Source organism: Anopheles coluzzii, chromosome 3 (genome assembly GCF_943734685.1).
Source record: "Anopheles coluzzii chromosome 3, AcolN3, whole genome shotgun sequence".
Taxonomy (NCBI): domain Eukaryota; kingdom Metazoa; phylum Arthropoda; class Insecta; order Diptera; family Culicidae; genus Anopheles; species Anopheles coluzzii.
The window spans coordinates 67,438,304-67,460,832 of NC_064671.1; the positions used below are offsets into that span (position 1 = coordinate 67,438,304).

Genomic DNA, 22,529 nt, shown 5'->3' on the forward strand with positions numbered 1-22,529 from the left:
TGTATGTAGCCCACGTGGTTTCATAGCATGTTTTTTATAATCAAATTTGAACATCACTTTTTGACAGGACAGGTGAAAACTTTTACTCAAACAAGCTTTCTGGAGGTTTGACGAAAACACAAACCACTCTTAAAATCTTCATTCAGAAGCAGAAGCGATAAAAATCAGTCTTCTGAATGCATACACCTTGGGATAAGCCCACCTGTATATTATACCCATTTGAATAGCTGCTCGAAAACTGCTATACAATGCAAACAGCTGATAGGCTGAAATTTCAGCCTACCAGCTTACAACAGAAAGGGCCCCAATGATAGTGTGGGTCCTTAAACGAGAAGTTTGCTTATATGGACGAATCATTGCTAAGAATAATTGCTGTAATAAGAATAAAAAAAAATTGGCTACTAACTATTACAGCAATGATGCACTTAAAGAAAATTAATTAGTTGAGAAATTTGATTCTGTTGGACAGAGAAATCTAGTGATTGTGTTAGCCACTTACTCTTCTATTTTCCAATATGATTCAAAGAAGACGATCGTTTACTTACGTTTAGCGTACCTATAGCAACTACACTGTGTCTCAACATAAACCAATCACCCCTTAAACATTCATGCATCCATACATCTATAGCAAAATTTCTCCGCAACAAACAAGCTCATCTGGTGCATTCATTTTGACCCGTTTTGATCTGCATTTATCATCTTAATACAGCTGACACGGACGGGGGGGATAGCATGCTACTATCAACAGCCTGCTTTCCAGCTAACAAAGCCTGTGTTCCATCTGGACTGCACCTTCTACCGGCCAACAATGTTGTTACGCTTCCTGGTGGCAGCACCATTCTACACAACCATACAAGCATGAAATTTGCACAGCACACCGTGAACCGCGGCGGCAGCAGAGAAGCAGCGAGCATCGAGTTAACGATGCGCGCAAGGTGGAATTATCTTGTAAAATGTAAACTCAGTTTATCTGCTGACAATTTCATTTCTGTTTTAAGTTTTATTACACCGCGCGCGAACCTGACGATAAGGTGGAAGGAAAAGGATGGGCAGAATGGGTAGAAACAGGATCTTCCTTCGAAAAAAACAAAACGAAAAGAGAAAAACTGGCGAACGTTGCACGTCACTGCACAGCTTTAGACTCTCTCCCTTAGAAGGCCGAGGCCGAGCGAACTCCGCTTTCGGGAGTTGTTAATGTAGTGAAATTAAATTTAAATTTACAGATTGATATGATCAAATAATAACATGTACGTGTGTGCGTGCGTGTGTGTGTGTGTTTGGGCAGGAGTGAATGGAGCCTCCGTGTGCAATTTCGGTCGACACGCGCGGGGCTTCAGGATTTTCGGGCAAGTGGCCTGATGTTCTTGACCGATGGGGGCAACTTCTTCTGTGGTAGAACAATTTCTCCTGGATTAACGGTTGTTTTTAGCCATTCTTTTTTGTCTCCCCTCACGTAATCCTGCGCACCTTGCCCGCAGGGGTGAGCGTTCTCTCGGCAGCCTGGCTGCGGACCGGGACCGGGAAGATTGATTTATGGGGAAGATCAGTGCGAGATCATCGCCGTAATCCGTAATCGTCCTTAATTTTACACCCTCGGTTGTCGGCCCGGCCGGCCTGCCCTTGAGGACGCGTAGCCATTACATTAAGCCATCCACAGCCCGCCAGCCAGCAGGAGCAACTCTTGCAACTCAACTGTAACCAGCCACTTTTCAGTCGTAAAATTTAACGGCTCATCATCATTGTTTGGAGCCAAACCAAACGAACAACAACAAAAAATCAAATGAGCCGTAAGAAACGGCTCCGAAAATCTCTAGGACGAGGCCATTCACTTGTGTTTTTCACAGCCACATTCCGCACAAGGGCCACAATCGTTAGTTAGTTGTTTTTATTAAGAGCACTGGAGACGTTGAAAGGAGCGTTGCAATGGATGGAACCTGTATGCTGGCGCTAATGAACGTTTGTTAGTGCAAAATGCGTTTTCTTCTGCTTCCGCCAGCTCCGCGTTAAAGATTTGTTTGTGTTGTTAAGCACGTACTTAACGTTGGTGGTGAGGTGAGCTTGATGGGATTTTTGATGGATGTGATGAGCAGAAATTCCAGCTATTTGTGAAGCAAAGACACGAAGGCTTAAGAATAACATGTTTCTTACTGGATGGTTTATTTTTAAATTTTCATTTTATTAATTTCATTCATCTTACAACTTAACTTAAAGATTGAGAACAAATGATGTCCTCGAAAACCTTCAACATTCATCTGCCCCTTCATCACATCTTCATCACCTCGCGCAGCATCTGATTGCACAGGGCTGCGAATGGGTTCAGCTCGATTAGCTGCGTGCGGGCAAATTTGCTACCGAGCTTTGCGGCCACCTCAAAGTCTGCCCGAGCTCCATCGACATCGTTGTTCTTGCGCTTCAGTATGCCACGCTGGCAGAGCGCACGACATCCTGTTCGACCCGATTGATTGGATAGTTTTAGCGCTTGATCGATGTCACTGAGAGCTTCTGTGGGAATGAAATGGAGGAATAACATTTAATTTTTTTTAATGTAAGAGAATATTATTTGCTTACATTTAGATGATATTGATTGCGTTTTGAGCTTTGAAATTTGCAGGAAGAATAGGCTAGACTATCATTTAAAAAATATGAAAATGGGTAATTTTCAACGTATCAATAAGAGTATGAATCCTTTTGTTTAATTCAGTATCTTATTAATGCTTTAATTTTGAAGATTTGAACATACAAGGAGAAAAGATCTACAAAGATCAGGTGACGGACGCTTGTTACAGGTCCGAAACAACATAGTGTTTAAAGATTCACAAATCTCAAAGATAATTAATAACTCAATTAAAATTAAAATGAAGGTGTATGATTTTCAAAATGTTGAATTTCCTCAATCCCAGCTAAAACATGCCCGTCGTGGGTTCAGGCCTCGCATGGACCTTATCCCCGTAGCAAAACAAACTATCAGGCAGCGTGGTATTGCCAAGAAGTCTCGAATGCCTGTATAGGCTGGCATGACCACTTAGGTTGTTACGCCCAGAAGAAGTATAATGGAAAGCTCAAGCTCTATGAATGTTTGGAGATTCATAAATCTACACAATCGAGATTCAGATTCATTGATTCATTCCAAAGATTCATTCAGATTCATGAATCTGAATCCGATTTACCCAGCACTAGTCCGGACACCCAGTTCTGCGGACCACCATGACCGACAGGACGGCGGTCTTATTGAAAAAATTAATATAAAGTAAAAAATCATGCTCTAAATTCCGGACTGAATCAAATAAGTGGTTTTATAAATATCAGAGCACAATTAGACAAAAAATTAGAATATTAATAAAAAAAACATCATGAATGTTCGGAGTTTGAAGCTGTCCGTAATTTGAATCATAAGGGTATTAACGAATCATACAAATCCAATCAACGTGTGCTAACGTATATGACTAATACTTCGCTAGTAACGATCGGGTTCAAGTCCCATTTCGACCGGGGACTGACTATCAAGCTATAGGAAATAGAATCAGTCACAGATAGTTAAGCCTGTCAGTGGTTAAAACAGCCCTAAACCTGCAACGGTTGTTGTGACAAATAAGAAGCAACAAATGCATTGTTCTATGCCCAATGATTGCCAGTCCGTTATCCCGACCTTAATAGCGAACGCCTCCACGCCATCTTGCCACCTCAATTTGGGCCTACCATGCCTCCTCTGCCCTTGGGGACGGCCTAAAACGACTTTACCGGCTGGGTCGTCCCTAACGGACTGGCAGACGAAGGCGCGAGACCGTGAGCGGTTTCGGACACTCCTGAGGCAGGACAAGACCGCAAAGCGGTTGTAGCGCCGGATAAGTAAGTAAGTAAGTAAGTATGCTCAATGTTTAATGTGATTTTCATGGGTCAATTCTTTTTGGAGCCGATCGTTCGGGTGCCGTTTCGATAAATAATGGGATTCCGTGAATCAACAGGCAAAATTTGACACCTCTATCAGTCGAACTCTAACCGTGATGGCCAAAACAGTGAAGCAACTTAGTTTAAAAGCGTGCGCGATCAAAGAACTGCTCCCTGTAGCGCCTAAAACGGTATGAGCCGTATGATCCTGTTACGGCATGAGGCATGAGTGACTACATAGCTGCGTCAAATTGGCCGGGAGATCGATATGGCAGGTCGATACAACCAGCCAAACAGTGAAATAGTACATGGGAAACATGAGCAAACATATCAGGAAGTCCGCTATTTTCACAGCGGCAAGCAATGACGCCAAAACGCAATACGATCATTTCAAGCTAATTTCGACCGAATGTCGATATGACATCCTAATACATTGCAAAATAAGGATCTTTGATTATAGTATCAATGAAGATGTGCCTCACAGAATTTTGTCAATTACCCTTGTTGAAAACTGAAAGCATTATGCTATTATTACGAACACTTACCCTCCTCTTTCCCCAGCAAAATGTACACCTGTGCGCGATTATTCCAAGGAGCCGGGCGTTCCGGTGCCGTTTCGATCGATTTGCTAAGCAGCTCCAAAGCGTCCGACAGCTTACCCTGTCCCGCAAGCCCTATCGCTTCGAGTTCCAATCGTTGCGAATCGCTCACACGCGGATCACCACTTGCATTGGTATCTGCAATCAAAGCAAATATGCAATGTATGATTACATATATAAAACACTTATCACACCAATATCCCACCAACACATACCTTGAGGATCGTCTAAATGCTTTTCCTCTTCCTGCAACAGATACTCCTCGCCTCCGATTTGGGACGGATTCAGGATCGATTCCAGCACTTGCCGATCGTGCTCGGAAAGACAGTCTTTGGTTAGTGGGTTCATTTTACGGTGGCAAGTGATTCTGTTCACACTGACTTCCAGCGTTAGACTGAATACAGGTTCGTGCTGCGGGTGGATTCTGTCTAGGCAACGGTGGACCGGCGACTTCCCCAAAAACCGGACTGTGATTAGATGCAGCAGGAACTGAATCAGAACTGGTTTCTAACAGCCCGGCGCGCGCTGTTGTCAACAAAGCTGCTGCTCAGGGTTACAGGCGTAGTAAATGTGTGTCGAACATTCCAAAACAAAGTGAGATTCGCTTTCTGACGTATTGTTATTTCTTTAGTGGCTTAGACGATAAATACATGGGGGTATGGCATTCTAAAATCCTAACAACATAATATGAAAAACAGCCCCAATTAGGACGCGAAGAACTCGCTAGTTTTTAGTAAGAATGGAATGCAAAAAAAATCCTTTTTGTTATTTTGGTATAATTTACAATTAATTTCTGTTAATCAGTATTTTTATAAGAATTCCAGAAACATATTGAACTGAATTTTGATATTTAACGACTAAACGCGTTTCTTCGTTCAATTAGATTGTGTTGTGCGGTTTGCATAACTAGTAATGAACGAATGAATACTATATATTGCATACAATCAGGCGTACAAGCTGTAGTGCGGATTTTATACGTCCCAAAAGTATGTGTATGCGAATTGCATACATTCTAGCGTGGACGATATCTCCATTGCATACATTCAGGAGTGGATAATTCATTCGATGTGTGTGCCATCTCTTGAGGAGTATTTGAAGCTTTATGCAACGCCATCTATTGTCGAGTGATAACATTATTTGAAATGACCGTTTTCACTGTTTCACAATATTTAATTGGATAAGGACAAGGCTTTTTCTCAAATGAAAAATAAAGTTGTGCAAAAATTTTGACTCAAAATTTTTAATTGATTGATATTAAAAAATTCGTAAACGTTTAAATATGTAAACATGGAATGTGTAAAACCAATATAATTTTTAAAAAAAATAAAAAAATACCATCAGATAATATGAATGATTTCATACAAATCAAACTTACTCTCGATTCACTTATCGAATATCCAACCTCGAAAATCGCCATAACCCTTGCAGAATGACCTGAATCCAATTGCAAAATAACAGCCAACTATTAATAACCAAATCCGATACAATTAAAAAGCACCAAATAAAACAACCAAACCACAGATCTGTGCGCCAGCACCACAACCAAAGCGACAAAAGCATGGCATTAGCATTACAGTGCCCACCCATTCATGGACGTGCAAATGAGCTCACGGGAGGTTTTCGCGACACTAAAGCTCGCCTCCACAACAATAAGCCTACCGATGACTTCCCCCCCGGAGGCCACTAACGTCCGTCCTTCTGTTGGCAGCGGAAATGCTTTTAACCCATCGGTTGAGCGAAATGAGATCACCGAGAAGTAGCGACGCTTTGATGAATAATTAAGGTAAACTTTCAGCCTCTTTTTTGCTGCTACTTCGGTCGAGCTAACTGTGGTCATTGGTGCTGCTACTACTACTGCCACTGATGGTTCTATCAAACACATCCACCGGGTAATCGAGTACATAAAAAAGATAACAATAATTGAGCACAAAATTGTGAACAAACCATTTTGCCACGAACAGAGCCTCCCTAACACAGCACCTTCCACCAACGGGTCGGGTCGGTCAAGAACCTTTAATCATGCCTAGAGCGCACAGTGAGTGCCACCTACCGCTGTGGTCCAGTTTATTAAGGGTCAATGAATTTACTAGGCGGGTGAGAGCGTTTCGGCCTGTCAACAAAACGCTTGGCAGTGCTTTGTGGGTCAGAACTTCGAGCACCTCACCACTCGCTAGCAGCTAAATATGAATCAATAATTAAGTAGTTTTCCAAGTAACTAGCCTCAAATGTCAATTTTAATGCTCGTGGCGTATCTTCATGGAATGTTTAATCTGAAGAAGCGTTAGTTCTTCCAATCGGTAAAGAAAAAGCTTCTCAAAAACGCACCACAACACACTGACAAGTGAACGAAACCAGTATAACCTGTATTGAGAGCTAAGCTTAGGGGCCATTTTTTGTGCCGAATGACATCACAACACCGGCCGGGTTCTTGTTTGGGCCCCTTTTTTGCGTGACTTTCCCTAGAAGGAGTGTCATGTTTGGCTGAAAGCCATCGCTGCCACAGAATTGCTTTATTTCGATGCTGTTTTGAAGCCTGACGCATGTACGCCAGACTGTATTATGACATAATATGGATCTGTAAGTCGTTTTCAAGAACAAATCTATAAGTTCTGAGAGTGTGGGCCTAGAATACAAGGTACAAATCACGCCTAATAAAAATTCAAAACAAACCTCGACAACAACGTGACAATTGCCTGCTAGCTAGACGAGGGGATAAGTTTAAGTTCTTCACCTTCTCTCACTCTCTTTCTTTAGCAAGAACAGATTATCCCCTTCCTCTAGTTTCCAATAGTGGACATAACGCCACAAGTCTGACGTAATTCGTGCTGACATTCGTCACCGTGCATAATTCAAAGCGAACGCGATGCTCGGAACTGCGTAAGTGAAACCCGCCCCAGAAGAGCACATGGAAGGGGACACGGGATTTAATAAAAATAAAATCTACCCTCCCAAAAACTCCCCTCGGAGCTGTCCTTTAAGGCGCTCGTAGGAGCTCAGAGGCAACGAAGGCCAATAAGATGTCTCGACCCGTTTGCTAGAGAAGCTTCAATTCCACAAACACAAACGGGGCCGATCCCCATCCCTCTCCCTGTCCGCGGACTGAATCGTGATTGCCTCTCCGAAACAACACAAACAAATATAACTCCCCCACCTCAATCATTGTGGAGTTTGTGCGGGGGCACAGTGGACTGGAGGTGATCATTTCGTCTCCAAATAAAGCGAAAAGCGCCAAATTTGGCAAAGAACCAACCGGCACTCCAGCACGAAACCGGCGCGACACGTCACGCTGCATTACCCACGGATTGAATCTTGATGATCTTGGTCGCTTGCCCCCTCCGTACAGTCTGTGAGCATCTCGGATATTGGTCCCGGGGTTCCAAATAAAACCGATGACTCCATACCGTGCGCGCTTATATCGCACTTCAACTCCCATTCCCCACCCAAATTCCATCCTACCGGACCCGACTCAATGCGCTGATTTATGCATGATCTTCCAAGAGATGTTTCCCCCCATCCCCCCGCTGTTTCCGCCTTGCGAGCGGCATCATCGTTAACTGCCACGATGTGTCAAGAGATCGCAAATAGTGTGTGCGCGCCTTTAGCACGAGTACTTGCCGCAACTAAGTAGGCGCAGCGAGTGGTGCTTCCGATGCGAAATGATCACCAGCTGGGATTTCAACTCTTGCCGACAGTGGCGTTGCTCACGATCGGCAGGCTAATGGTTGGCGGCAAACGGGGGAAACAACATATCGGACTGATCAGCGTGAAAAAAAACACACACAACAACGGGGAATAAGCTGCTGCTGTTGCTTCAGTTCTTTCTTTTTTTTAACATGATGGGTGTGTCGGCGGAAGCTAAGCTCCCTTGCCCCGGGGATTGACAAGGGAGTAATGGATTCTTGCTGTATGGGTTGTACGTACCCGGGCCCGGAACAAGCGCGATGCATTGAAGAAGATGGAAAGTGTAACCTACTTGGTGCGGCTGGTAAAGACGCTTATCTCGCCAATCCACGACGATGACGGGTGTCAAGGAGTTTTTCTTATGCGCGAAAGTACTTAAAATGTCTGGAAGTGTTGGCAGGCACATGCCAAAAACTACAAATCATTCTTCAAGGTTTCGGGTTACATAAATCTGCCACAACTCGGTAGCGGTTGTGGTAGAACCTTAGAGTAAGATGGTGAAGATCATCTCCAAAGGAAGAATTTGTCTTGTTAAAGCTTTCACCATAAATCATTCTATTGCTAGAATGCCCCAGTCCTACAAAGAGAGACACTGCAAAAACATGCTTTTTCATGAAATTTATAATTTAACCAAAGAACATCAAATTCTGAACATTTTTAAGTTGATTTTACAACACTCCAATTCGCTTCAACTACGATCTTCTCTCACTCCATCTCTCCATCTTTGTCTGGCGATTTCCAGAAACAAATCAATCGGCATATGTTTTCAATCACGCCTACTTCGATCGGGCTTCCCATTCTCCCCAGACACCAGAGTAACACTGCCAGCTCGAGCAGAACAACCTTCGAGCACAACTGCACAAGTCGGCCAGCACAGCACAGATGTCGTCGGAGAACGCCACCACCTCCAGAGTGAACTAGATCCGTTGCCGTTGACGCCCGATCGGTGGATCGCTTGGGGAAGCATTCAAAAGAGCAGTAGCACACCACACATGCATGCTATTTTCGAAACTCCCCAGCAGTTTGCCATTTCCAGGCGCATTGCGGTGCAGTTTGCTTGTCGCCTGTCTGCCTTACTACCAGCTGGTGTGAAGGAAAGCCACCCAATAAATGCATATATTTTACAACTCATTGTACCACCCTACTTGGTTGAAAACACGCCAAACTCGCCAAGCAACCAACAGCAACAGCCGTAGAGAGATTTTGTTTGTCACACTCGTAAATTGCAATTTATTTTTGGGACCACCTTCACTCGCTCCCTACCCGGGTGCTTACACGGGTGCAGTGACACGATCAGTCTGCGGGAGATGTGTTAAAAAGTGGCAAGAAATGTAGAAGGGAGAATTAAGTCACTTGAGATTCCGCCGAGGTGCGCTTGGAGCTGAGGCCAGATTGGAATGCTTTGCTTCCTGATACCTGTGGAAGGTGCAGCAGAAGAGGCTCCACTGGAATGGCGTGAGTGCGCGTCAAGGGGACGAATTTGGGACGAAAAATCTTAATTGATTTTTACGACCCTCTTGTTGCTGCACAGAGAGGACAAGGGTAGGCTTCGGTGCCAGTGCCTGTGAACACAATGAAGGTATATGAATTTATGAGGGTTATTTAAGAGCTCTTCTGAAGGTGCCCAAGCGTAAATTGGAAGAAATTACTTCAATCAAAGCAGAGCAGTAATGGGTGACGCTTAGACACTTTCCTCGTGCGACCTTGAATATTTTTGGGCATCAACAGAGACCTTATCAAGAAGGTCCTGTTTGTATGATTTCTTCACTGTTCCCTACTATAGATCGCATCATAAATCTACCTTCCATGTACAAACCCGATCCGTAAAACATCGTCCCAGTTCGATCGTCCAGCAAACAAACGGCCACACTCAACCTCCTCGCCATCCTCGGAACCTTGGAACCCACCGGCAAAAGCACCTTTTACGGAAGCTTGGTCTCTGACGTGGACCAAAAACCAAAAAAAAAGCTTTCCCTTTCGATGTCGCTTGTTGGACACCTCGCCAAAATCTCGCCTCCCCCTTCGTGAACCGTGAACCGGGCCACCGAATTCACCTGACCTCATGGGTTGGAATGTGTTTGCGTCTCGACTGACTCTTGACACAGAAAAGGGGTGAACAAATCAGCACACACTCGCGGCCAGATGCACCCAATCTTTGGAGCATCGGCGAACTTACTCCAAGAATTGACCATCTTTCAAGAGAGTGTCTTTTCAGCGTCTTGAGAGCAATTCAATTTGAATCCGTATCCGTAACTGTACGGCTTTTTGTGTACCATTTAAGGCTGTGCGGACGTACGAAATGGTGTCATGCAGTGTGTTGTTGCGAGGAAAAGAAGTGTTGTTTTGTATTATTTTAAGCCGCCCGGCGGAGCGCTCCTAATTAACCGATATTCATCTTGAGTGACATTTTGCATTAATAATCGGATTGTTGAATGGGTTGAGATTTGTTTTTGTTTTTTAGTGGTTTTTGCCACAAGACAAGCGAATAAATAGTTATGATGGTGGAGAAAAAGTGCGTGCTGAAGGTTATGACATTTTGCGATTAACATGAGTTAACGAGCAGATGAATTAATGGAAATATAGGTGGAAAAATATCGTCATTTAAGTAACGATTCCAAGTAATATAGTCAATGTACAGAAGAATCATCATTTTGGAACATTTTCTGGTACATCAACATCATGCTTCGTTACAAAAATGTCCTCAATTATAAGACAAATTTGAAATACTGGATCTGGAAGGGCTCGAATCTATATGATATATCGCCATATGCCTCTTTCCTTAATGACGGCTTAGCTTAGTGCAACATCATGTCTAAGAGACTTGAAAAAACTGAGCTAAATATTCACTCCACTGTATTCTTTTCCCCTTCATATTTTCATATTTAATTCCTATGTTTAAACATGATATCGATTGTGATAAAACCAGCATTTTCTTCTATTTGGCGAAACGTTGTCCTACGCGGACATGTCGGTCTATACAGACTTTAGAGACTTATGCACTACCACGCACAATACCGGCATTCATGTAAAAGGACCCAGTTAGGCATGAAATCCAAAACTAAACTTGCTCAGAAAATACCAAAAAAATACAGATGTAAAATGATGGCCTTCCACTCGCATGTCCTAGAAGCACAAACGGTACGGTAAAATAAGGTACATGGAAATCCTTGCTGCCTAATGACGAGTCATCTATTAAGGCAGTTCCAACGATATCTAACGCAACTCCAATCGCCTTTTAAAGCTTAATAAGATAAGTAAGTAAGATCTAGGAAGTAAGATTAATTTAGTAAGAACTCTTCATCCTCGAGCGCTGTTGGCCATTCCGGAGACAAGGATCTCTTTCGCCTCCCGAGATCCGTTCTTGCGCATATTTCATGCTCCGAACGCGGCATCTGATGCGTACGAGCCCGACTTTTGACGGATGTCGATAGATTATTGCGTATTAATTTTCTTCGTGCATCGCGTCTTTGTAATTGTTGTGCGTAAGTGTAAGACGTTTATATATTGAGTAGACGTTTGAGGTCCATCGATGTTTAAAAGATATAAAAGTTTACGAATATATAAGGTAATGATACTTATTTTTAATGTTTTAACTGATTTTACAATTTTATCGCACAGCAATTAAGTTTGCATTTCACGATTAATGAGTCGAATCGATTCTAGTGAGCTAACTGATTTTTTAAATCATTCTACCTATCGTTTTAGCTAAAGCTGCTAAACACATGAAATGGCTGACAAAAGTTCATATGTATAGAAAAAAAGACAATGTAAATTTCAAATAAAATTTCCAAGTCAAAACTTTACGTTTTACAATTCCATCTATTTGTTTCTAAACGCAATTATGAAGAAATTTTCCCAATTGCGAGGAAATAAAAGATGCGTTCTAGCTTTGCGTGTCTTTTAGCCCTTTTTTCCTTTTTCCTGAGCCACATAACGAACATTTTCAGTCCATTAAATCAATTTATTCAAGGGTTTTGAACAAATAATACAAAAATGATCCAAAATTCTTTTGTTAAAAATAGGGTTAATTGGTAAAGCTCGAACTAATCATGATGTAGTCTTTTTTTTTAAATAAATGATGAAGACACATACTCGCTTTAGCTTATGATGTAGGCTCCACTACTCAACTCGTTATGAAATAAAGCCACAAAAAAAAATTGTTAAATTGTCACAAACATTAAGTAAAAAAGGGTAATTTAAATCAGTAGTTCTACTCCATTTTGTTCCTATCAAACCAAAACCCATTAGAATTCAATTCCTGTACGAACCACGTCATCCAATAATAATTATGCTGCCAGCAGACAAAATGCTCGAGCAAATGCTCCAACCAACCAACGCTAGACAATAAAAATCAATATTCTAATCGCCAGCAATATGTATTTAAATCCCATCCACACATTAGCCCCTTGTATTACAAAGCCGATGCTTTCTAATAAGACTAAGAGCGCATGAAAAATAGATCACATGCCACCAAACCATAACCTCGCTTACTGCTAACCATACATCAGTGCAGACGAACACACACACGGACTTTATCTGCTTCTTGAATACAAAAAACTAGACAGCAAAGTTTTATGTCGATTCATTTTTAATCCATCGCCGGGCCGGGCCATCGGGCACGACATAAGGCGCCCTTGTCACACCCAAGTTTCAGTAAAATGCTGTAATACTTCTGCTGTAACTAGAAGCGAAATGAGAACAGCAGAGCATAGGGGAAAAAATATTCCAACTAATCCCAATCATCAATTTTATGCAAAACACGAACACGAACAACCTGCCCGTGTGACTGACTATAAAGCCTTTTATTCATAGACTATGCTTCCCTTCCTTTCCCCTTCGCCTGATCGGTGTAGTCTTCACTCATTTCCGTTACTATGCATTTAAGGTGCAATTGCGTCACTTCCTCCAATGTCCTAACCGACAGCCGTGTGCCGCCTTCTCGGTGTAAGTGCCGTGTTCTCCTGGGGCAATTTCGTGTAATTAAGCGTCGTAAAGGTTTTTGCAATGATACTTCACGTGTTACCTGGTTTTAGTTGGCAAAGAAGGACAAAGAACGGACGAGGATAGGGCAGACACATCGCCACGGTCCCAGGAGAGCATTGGTTCCATGTACGCTACGCGCATGGCCACACCAAAAACCTCGTTCGCTATCGGATGACTCATCGGTATTGTCGCAGGATCTGGCCGTGAGTGTGTGTGTCCCGGGGGCTGAAAAACAAAAAAAGTAACAAAAAGGACACGTACAGCAGCACGGCATGGAAAATTCGCAGCCCTGCACTCACACGAGTGCACTGTCGGGACGGTATCGCGTCGTTGTCGTCGTCGGTTTGTCTCGCCACACAGACCACACATACCATGTGGAATCATTCTCTCTCTCTCACTCTCTCTGATGACGGAGAACTTTTCCACACCAGTGTCCGACGCCCAGACGAACATAATTTCCTCTCCCCATCCCAGTTTTTGCTGCACGCGCAATTGCAGGCAACGCTGCAATGATCGATTCCGTAGTGGAGTCCAGCGACCTGGAAAAACTCCTGCAACAGTCCACACACACACACACACACATGCACCCTTTTTTTAAATAATTCCTGTAAAAAAACCAGGACAAAAGGCTCCCTGCTGCCAAACACGAACTTACCGATATAAAAATCATTTCCTTCCTAGGTAACACACCCTCCTATTTCCATCACATTTCCTTCTGATGCAGTATTTGCATTTGGGAAGTAATTTCCATATACCCCATAAATAGGGCCCCCCTCAACTGCACCCCTGCACAACTGCACGCGACACACGCGAGGAATGCGAATTGCATAATTTTTGCGCAATTGTGCCATTTTTACTTCAAACGCTCCTCGTGTAGCTCCTGTTCGGAAAGCAACGTAACAAGCAGCTCGACGCAGCATTCGCTTCTGGATAAAGAGAGCTCTAAAAAACAATGTGCTCTTAACAACAAAAGCAAAAAAACAAGTGGAAGGAAAATTTGTCCCTCATCTTCTATTACCACATTAACCACTTTTGCAACGAGCCCGTAAGGCCCTCCAGAGGGTTTGTGTTTGTGTGTGCGAAATACAGGCGTACGAAGTTCCCTTTCCATTTCACCACAGTAAAGGACGGCATGAAACAAAGGCCACCTTGCCGTGTCATTTCGGTTCCAGGTACTTTATCCCCCCGGTGGTCGTAAAATAGAATATAAAAGCATCTCAAAGTGTTGTACACGGTCGAGTTTGTACCTTTTTCCTGTTTTCCACCGCCAAACCACACCAGGCACCATGGCGAAGCGTGCTAACAAGCGTTATTGATTTTTCTGCAACCGTTCTGTGGTTAAGCGGGGATAAGTATGAAAAAAATGAAGCAAAAGTAAGAAATATGATGATGGAAATGAAAATTGATAAGGAATATTTAAGATATCAACAATAAAAAGATGAATCAAAGTAACAAACATAAAATAGATATGACAACATGAAAACTAATAAATATGTCAAACAAATTTTAAGAAAAAAGAAAAGAAAAACATACAAAGATCCCCAAAACGTACCTAATAACACTACAAACATAACAAGATTTCAGAAATCCAGAATAATAATTAATAATAAGACAACAATAACATGAAACGAAATAAGAAACATAAAACATGCACAAAAGTAAAGATTAAAAGAAACAATTTAATCGTTTTGTAAGATACATAAAGTAAAAAAAAATAAATGAAAAAGTCTGCCTGAAAAATGTTATTAAATCAGACATTGAAAAATGGCATCAAAGTAAGAACACTCTAACAGACAGACATCAATTTTCAATCCAGCCCAACTCAAACCAACATGGCCACATTAAATAAACATTACACAGCGTGTTCAAGCAAATCGCACATTCAAATCACAAGATAGATAATAAAGATTGAGTATTAATGTTTCGTTTTCGCTTGTTTTGCCGATTGTTCCACCTCGCACCCTTGGAGGGTTAACCTCCCTAAAATGGTAAAATCATATCAAAATATGAATATTTTATCAGAATTTTTCCTTTCTTTCTGGCCTGAGGTTTATTCCTTCCATTCCAGGGGGTAGCAGTAGCCCACCACTAGGCAATCGAAACGGTTTGCTTCTCTTTATTGGTTGAGTAGGCCGTGAACAAATCAGGCCCGCGGTGTAATCTGCAACACAAATCGGGGAAGCCTCCACATCGTCATACGTCGAGTTGCCATTGCTTTTCTTCCTTCTTGGACGCTACGCGCCGTCGTCGATTAGTTTTGCATAACCTTCTTCTCCATTATTGAAGCTGGACAACGCCCTTAGCGTGCGGATAAGGTAAGGTTTTCATCGGAACACGTATGAGCCGGGCGCGAGAGTTTCAAGCCCAAGCGTTGTGTGCGAGCGAATGTGTGTCATTAAAATTCTAATCACGTTGCAGTCGAACAGCTCGCGCCATTGGATCGATACAGCACACCACCTCCCTCCGGAAGACGTTTGGAATCCGGCTCTCCAGCAAGCAGTGGATACTCATCAGCAGTGCGAAAAGAAAGCGATGAAGCCAACGGTAAGAACGCGCGTGCTATTTCCGACAGCGTATCAGACAGCTTCTGCAATTCCACACTCTCTGACAGTCGGTAAGCCCTACACATACATCCCACTCCCTTGAGGCTTTCGGCCTATGTTGGGATGTGAGCTGAAGGAGCTGCCGGTAACGTCTGGTGTTTTTGGAGTGTGAAAAGGGTACTCCCGGCACCCTCTAAAGTACCTCCACTTCTAGGCTCTTGTCCCTTTTCGTCCGGGGAACCGATGCCGGTGTCATAATATGATCACGCGCATGGCCCTTGCGGACTGCCAGCCAGTAGAGCACCACCGCAAAAAGCGCAACAGTGTGTATTCGATCTGGGACGGACGGCGTATTTCGCTTCATCTCCGATTTGGAGATATTGGTATGTGTGTGTGTGAGGGAGAAAGAGCGAACGAGTGCACAATACAGAACACTCTGCACAGTAGCCACCGAGACCAGCAGGCACCGAAACCTTCCCCGTGTATCGATCGAAGCAACCAGCCGGCTCGATAAATCTCTATTTTCTCTCACTCCATCTGGACAGCACAAAACAGAATCCTGGAGGAGTGTGGTAGCATGAGCCACAAAAACTCCGGATGACCGGTACGAAAAATCGGTCCTCACTCCAGTACCACGAACAGGGTAAGTCTTTTATGTCCTTTTCTCTTTTATGCGCCTTTACGCGTCGGCTGGGGGACGTCGAATGAAAATTGCAAAAACCCGATCGAAAACGTCCATTTGCGTGTAACCAAGAATTTAGGACACCAGAAATGGGAGCTGTCCCCCTCTGGGGACCTCAAGCACACACACCGAAATGGTTTGTCGATGTCGTATCAATTTTCTTGTCGTGGGGGTTTTTAGGGGCTTTTGTATCCGGCTGCTGCAGCTGGAGTTTGTCGGACGTAAATCGTTTTATGCTTATTTGGGGACATTTTTATGTGGTTCTTTTACATAACAGTGTAACCCTCCGTAACGCAATGTTGATATGCCACATTGTGGTTAGGTTATATGGTGGGTAATACAGGATTAAGTTGAAGTTATGGCAGGCAACTGTTGTATGATTTCGTTAAACGGTGAAGGCGTATAATAAGGAGGGATTTGTTTTATATCTTGTTGTACCTTTTTAGGAATCATCGTTACATTTAGATTTACTGATATCTGCATTATCAAGCTCAGAATATGTGCTAAAATTATCGATATTGTAAAATTATCAAGGAATTCAGTCCTCGTGGAGTATAAAAAAACGGTCAATTTAGCTGAATTTCCAAAAAGTATCCAATTTTTCCACAATCCATTACCCATTTCCAACAGATGGTGAAAGTTTGAACATGTTGTAACCCCGAGTATACTTCTACGTAGTAAGTGTAAATGATCCACAGGGTTAAAGGGCATCATGATAGGGATTATTCCGTTTTAGTTTTGGGGAGTATATGGAAACATTTTAAAACGTCCTAGTTCTGTCATTAAACGGGAACCGTTCTGGCACTTTACACCACATCAAGAGCCCCGCCGCATTTCATGGACCTTGACTACTGCTCCATCGTCCCTGATACTTCCACCGGCATAAACAAACATCTGATTCCCCAAAAGGATAACATTCCTGTCCTTCTCTTTCTCCTACTCCTCCGCTCACCACGTCCGAAACCCGGACATGCAAACAGCGGCAAACAAACCATTACCAAGTGTGAGACCTCATTTAGGGCCCAGTTTTGCTTTGGTTCGCCCGGGCGAAGTAGTCATCATACGCCGAGCTCCATAAACAGTACAGTTAATCTCCCCTTTGGCATCTTTTGGGACATTTGGCGCCAGTCGCAGTGGCAGTGGACTGGGGAAGGAGGCTAGTTTCCTGTCCATTACCCACACCACAGACGTGAACCTTCGAATGAAGGGCCACAACAGCAGAAGCGAGGGCATCATGAAAAGGGCAAATACGTTCCTTCCAAAAAAGGGCAAAAAAGCAACTGAACAAGCTATTCTCTCCGGATTCAGATGGTCCAACAGATCCAACAATCTCTGGGGCTCTGGAGATTAATCGTAATCAAGACATTAATCCCTTCATTCGTTCGTTAGCCAATTTCGCTGCCACTCGAAGTCTGGGACGGGGACTCAAACTGGACAGGTCCCAACAAGCTTACTGAAAGCTTTGAAAAAATCCCACACGGCGTACTTCCATGGTTCGAGATTGCAGTCGACACACGGTGCAGCACGTTTGGGAAAGTTGCACCGTGCAAGGGGGGGCACAGGAATTCATTGCGTGGGTTTGCCAACTGCGTAGGCTTCTCAAGCCTTGGTATAACGTTACTCTTGAGAAACGGGATAGGAAAATCTCCTATTTTTCCCGTTCAATATCAATCATAAGGTGGATCTAAGCTCAGTAGGCGTTGGCAGACGTCTCAACACACTCCACCAAGCGCCTCCAATATCTCGCGCCACATCTCGATCGCAACGATCGTTGGAATTTTTGGGCCACCCCACTTCCTGAATGTGCGATAAACATCGGCTTCCGTTTATGGTTCGCTTCACACGAGCCGCCGCCAAACGGGCGCATACCGGTGGAAAGGTTATTTGGGAGCGATTCTCCCAAAATTTATGACCAAAAATGATGATGCCGTGGTAGATAATTCGATACCGCCGTTTGGTCGTAGCTGTGCACCGTTTAGCTGGAGCGTCGTTGGAAAACGATTTGTAGACCCGGCTCCACGGCATTTGCCTAGCGCCGGGAAACGCCAACGCACAAATTGCTTACGATCGACCGGGCAGAGTGTCACCCTCCCGCATCTCCCTCGCATAAGTACGCACAATGATCAATAAACCTTTAAATTGGAGCAACAGCAGCAGCACGTTATTGTCACTGTTTACCATTTTTGGATGATGGTTTCTTGTGGCCCCACAACGAGCGCCAACGACGTTATTGATGTGGTCGCGCTGGATGATCTTCTGTTGCTGTGACGGTCGAACGATCGTCAGTAACTAGGCGGCAATCCGCACCATTCTTGGAGTGCTCTCTATTTCTTAAGGAGTGTTGTTGCTTTCGAATAAAGATAGCACTCATATGGCTCACGATACTCGGAACAGAACAATCTGTCACACCGTTCGAATCCACTCCTAAGAGGAAACCGAACCTTTGCCGGTCTGTTGCCGTGGAATCATATTTCCAGAAAAATGCCCCTATTTGTACATTGGAGCACTCTGTCGGAGCAGATCCTCTGGCCAATGCTAGCTCCACCAGAAGCGTAGGATGATGGTTAACACCTCCGCAACAGAGATCTTTGGAGATCGAGCTCTATCCCACCATTCTTTTTACCCTTTGGAAGTGGATTTAGTCAGTCAAGTAAAAGAGCCGGCGGCAACTTCGACTAATAACAACTTCTACCAGTATATCCGTAGGCGGAACAACGTCCCGAACACTGTTGACAAAAAACCATTCGCGGAACTACTATTTAAAAGCACGTTCTCTCTCTCTATCTGACTCACCTGTCGATGGTTTTTGTTGCCATCTAAAGGTTAAGTAAGTGAACCTGTGCGCCGTATGACATTATAGGTATAAGAATCTTCAGACATAAAAACTCTGGAAGTTAGTTGCTAAGAGTCGTCCGAGACCTCTAAAAGCATTCGTATGGGGCGAGTATAGTTGTCAACAACTGTTCTTCCGCGTACTTAGAGAACTATTTCCATTCCAGCTCATGATCGATCAAACATCACACCGGCAAGCAGTGGCGGCCAACGCACTTTGGTATAAAGGTCCCGCATCCGTCCCGCAAAACCATTCACGGGAAATAGCCATCAATCAAATTGGCAAAACATGATGATATGCCATAGCCATTCTGTCCACATACACACAAAAAAACATTGGAAAAAACTGAGGGGTGTCCAAATAAAACAACAACATCAGGGGTGAAGGAAACGAACGAACGAATTTCCATGACCCTCTCATCAACGTTGGTGCCTAACGCACCGGGGCTTTACATATTTGCTCCTGAGGGGACCCCATCCGTGGCGTTATGTCTTTGCAGACATTGGTTCCAGTCATGCAACTAGACTTTATTTTAGTGCTAGTGTTTTTTTTTAACCAACACACGCCAACAAGAGCCCCCAAAACAACGACACAGTTCGGAGGGAAAGTTTTCCTTTAGACACGCGTACTTTTTTGGGGGTAATTTTGTCTCCCACAACGAAAAGTTGGAATAGTGTTTTTCAAGGATTTTTTTTTTGCTTTACTTCCTGCCCTTGTATCATCACAAAGCCGTTTTGTGTGATTTTTATTTGTTTGGGAAGGAAACAAACTCTTACTGCGTCATGCAGTTTTAGTGTGTGTCGACCTACGAAAGGTCATACGGCTACTAGGACTACTAGGAGTGAAGTTGTGACTGTCGTGCATGAATATATAATTTTTATTTCAAAAATACCCTCTCGAATGAAAATTTGCTGGTGCCGGGTTTTAAAGACCTCTGTGTCACAAGGACACAATCAACGAAAAATCTCGACTGTAATTAATCTGATTCACTTTTCCGGCACAGGGGCATCGTTCTTCTTCTATAAACAACAGTGCATCCTTTCCCAGTCCAAAAGATCCATTAGATAATTAAATTTTAATAGATTTATAGCCCAGTCTCGGTAGCAAATCGCTTAAATTGTGATTATCTCCTGGTGGGTGAAATATTGTTTGTCTGGAATGCTCTCGTAAGGTCACGTTTTCTTGTGTGTGATATCATCCTACAAGAGCAACTCACCAGGGAGCATCTATCCCATAATCGAATTGTCGTACAACCCAGGGCAGCAGCTGGAGCGATTCATTTTTGGGAAAATTCAACTCTTCATACCTTCCCACAATAACTGTGAGAGCACGGTTGTCCTGGGACTTTCGAGATGATTTACGACTTTCCTACGAGCACACGTAGAACTGAGCTCTACGAAGCCACTAACACACCGTGTTTTGCTAATCTGAGATTCTTCAGCAGCAGCTGTCTCCAAAACAGGAACCAAGTTGAGAGGATTTTGTGGGATTTTCCTTCTCGTCGATGAAACCACAACCACGACTCGTTGTGGTGAATGTAGCAAACACACACGGCATAAATCATGTAACAACAACTTTTCCATAAACAGTCAAAACCTGACCACCCCACGCGTGGTTGCCTTCCCCGCCGCCTTCACTTCAAAAGGTGCAAAATCCGCGATGCAATTTAACCCCAAAATTGCTAGCCGGGGCACTGGCTGGCCCGTCCAGGCCTGACTCAATCAACGGTTTGTGTGTCTCTTGCCTTCAAGAGCTCGAAAGCCCACATTTTTGCCCCTGCTGCCCACACACACACACACGCACGAGCGTGGTGGTGGTTTTATGGCGCCACCAGTCAGTGTGCGCCTACGGAAAGTCCTCCGCGTTTCGATCCGGTTTCACGCAACCGGCGAAGGAGGAGGATTGGTCTGCTTTACTAGAACCGGGCATGTTGCGTATGTTTTGGATATCGGATGTTCGGAGCATGATGAGAGAGGGAGTACACGTATGTCGTTAAATCACTCTTGGCAAAAGGCCCATATACAGTAGCTTGTTTTATGGGTGTGCTTAGACAGAGTGGACACATAGAGAGACGACAGCAGCATAACATGTGCAGGGTTTGTGACGTTTTAATAGCTCGTACCACCACCAAACCAAAGTGCAACTGTGTTTCCCGATGCACCCTTCTATCGGGTTAGGTTTCTCTCTAGCACCGTTAAAATGTGCAGTTTTAATGTTGGTGCATAATTCTTTCTTCAGCTGCCAACCTGTCTCAAATCTCACCCATTCCAAGCTCTTTCTTCTTCTCTGTTTAAATAATTGAAAAATATCATTAGCGCAGATCACACGATCTGATCTTTGCAGCACTCAGAGGCAACACACCATCCAGGGGTGTGTCAAAGGTGAAATTATGTTATCACGACCACCACCACCTTCACCGCGTGTGTGGTTCTTCGAATGTCGGCTCTCTTTTTACATTCACGAACCTTCCATATCTCATTGCAAAAGCTCGTGAACACAATAAGTCATTCGGTTTTGTAATGGAATTGAGGGACGGAAGAACTACCCTCATGATACCATTATTTGTTTCACACCATTTACGGGTGTCCGAGAGAGTGCTTGATTTACGCCAGAGGCTGCCGATAATATACACGGTGGAGATGGTGTAAATTTTCACGCGCACGCAATATCTCTTGTCGATCGATAATGATTATTTGTGTTCGATAATATACATCAAAGTGTGTCTCTCATTAAGCCGATCACGACCCAATAGGGTTGGGAAGCACAGAAATAACTTTGTCAGGCACAAGCAGAACCTAAGAAGAGAAAAAAAAACTACAAAAGAAGCTTACCCTTTCCCACCGTAAGTAAGCAAAGAAGTACAATCAAAATGAAAATACTCTTCACGATCTCCTCTCTCGTGTATGCTAAACACAGATTGCATCCTTCGTTAAGTGAATCGACGTACCTCTTTCCAGTTGGACCTGCAACTATCCACCGGGGTACGTTGACGAACAGGTTTTCCTTGACCATCGCCATCCGTGGGCATTCCGCGTGTTCAAGTACCCCTCTCGGCGTACGCACACCAACACACCGTTCTTCTGTTGCGCGTTGGTTGCATCAGCGTGGCGCTCTCGCTGCACCCAAGCCAAGATCGTAAAATGTAAGCCAGGAGCCTTGGCATTTCTCCCCGAAATGGGATTGCTGTGTAGAAGAGGGCACAGGGAGAAGAGGTTGGGAGAAATGATTTGAATAAAAATAAAACTGATAATGTAAAGCCCTGTATGAAGCAACTTTACAATTTTGGAATTTAATGTGCAAAAAAACAATGTAAGTAAAGAGTT

The 22,529-nt window shown here is 43.7% G+C and overlaps 1 protein-coding gene and 1 long non-coding RNA gene across 2 annotated transcripts; one reads left to right on the forward strand and one right to left on the reverse strand.

Annotated features, from left to right (window-relative positions):
- Nucleotides 1-2,157: 2,157 nt before the first annotated feature.
- LOC120959630 (tetratricopeptide repeat protein 36 homolog) lies at nucleotides 2,158-4,956 on the reverse strand. The gene is made up of 3 exons (XM_040383189.2): nucleotides 4,700-4,956; nucleotides 4,431-4,622; nucleotides 2,158-2,502 (listed from the first exon to the last, which is right to left on the reverse strand). The coding sequence occupies exons 1-3, from the start codon at nucleotides 4,830-4,832 to the stop codon at nucleotides 2,264-2,266; spliced, it is 564 nt and encodes a 187-aa protein (XP_040239123.2). The 5' UTR covers nucleotides 4,833-4,956; the 3' UTR covers nucleotides 2,158-2,263.
- A 9,972-nt stretch (nucleotides 4,957-14,928) lies between these two features.
- Nucleotides 14,929-22,473, forward strand: LOC120959394 (uncharacterized). The gene is made up of 3 exons (XR_005752184.2): nucleotides 14,929-15,463; nucleotides 15,567-16,334; nucleotides 22,164-22,473. It is a non-coding gene; the product is annotated as an uncharacterized LOC120959394 (long non-coding RNA).
- Nucleotides 22,474-22,529: the final 56 nt, after the last annotated feature.

Coding starts and splice junctions, on each gene's coding strand:
- LOC120959630 (XM_040383189.2), bottom strand. CDS start 4,832: ATGAACCCACTAACCAAAGACTGTCTTTCCGAGCACGATCGGCAAGTG. Junction 4,623..4,699: donor GCATTTAGACGATCCTCAAG/GTATGTGTTGGT, acceptor CTTTGATTGCAG/ATACCAATGCAAGTGGTGAT. Junction 2,503..4,430: donor TTTGCTGGGGAAAGAGGAGG/GTAAGTGTTCGT, acceptor TCATTCCCACAG/AAGCTCTCAGTGACATCGAT.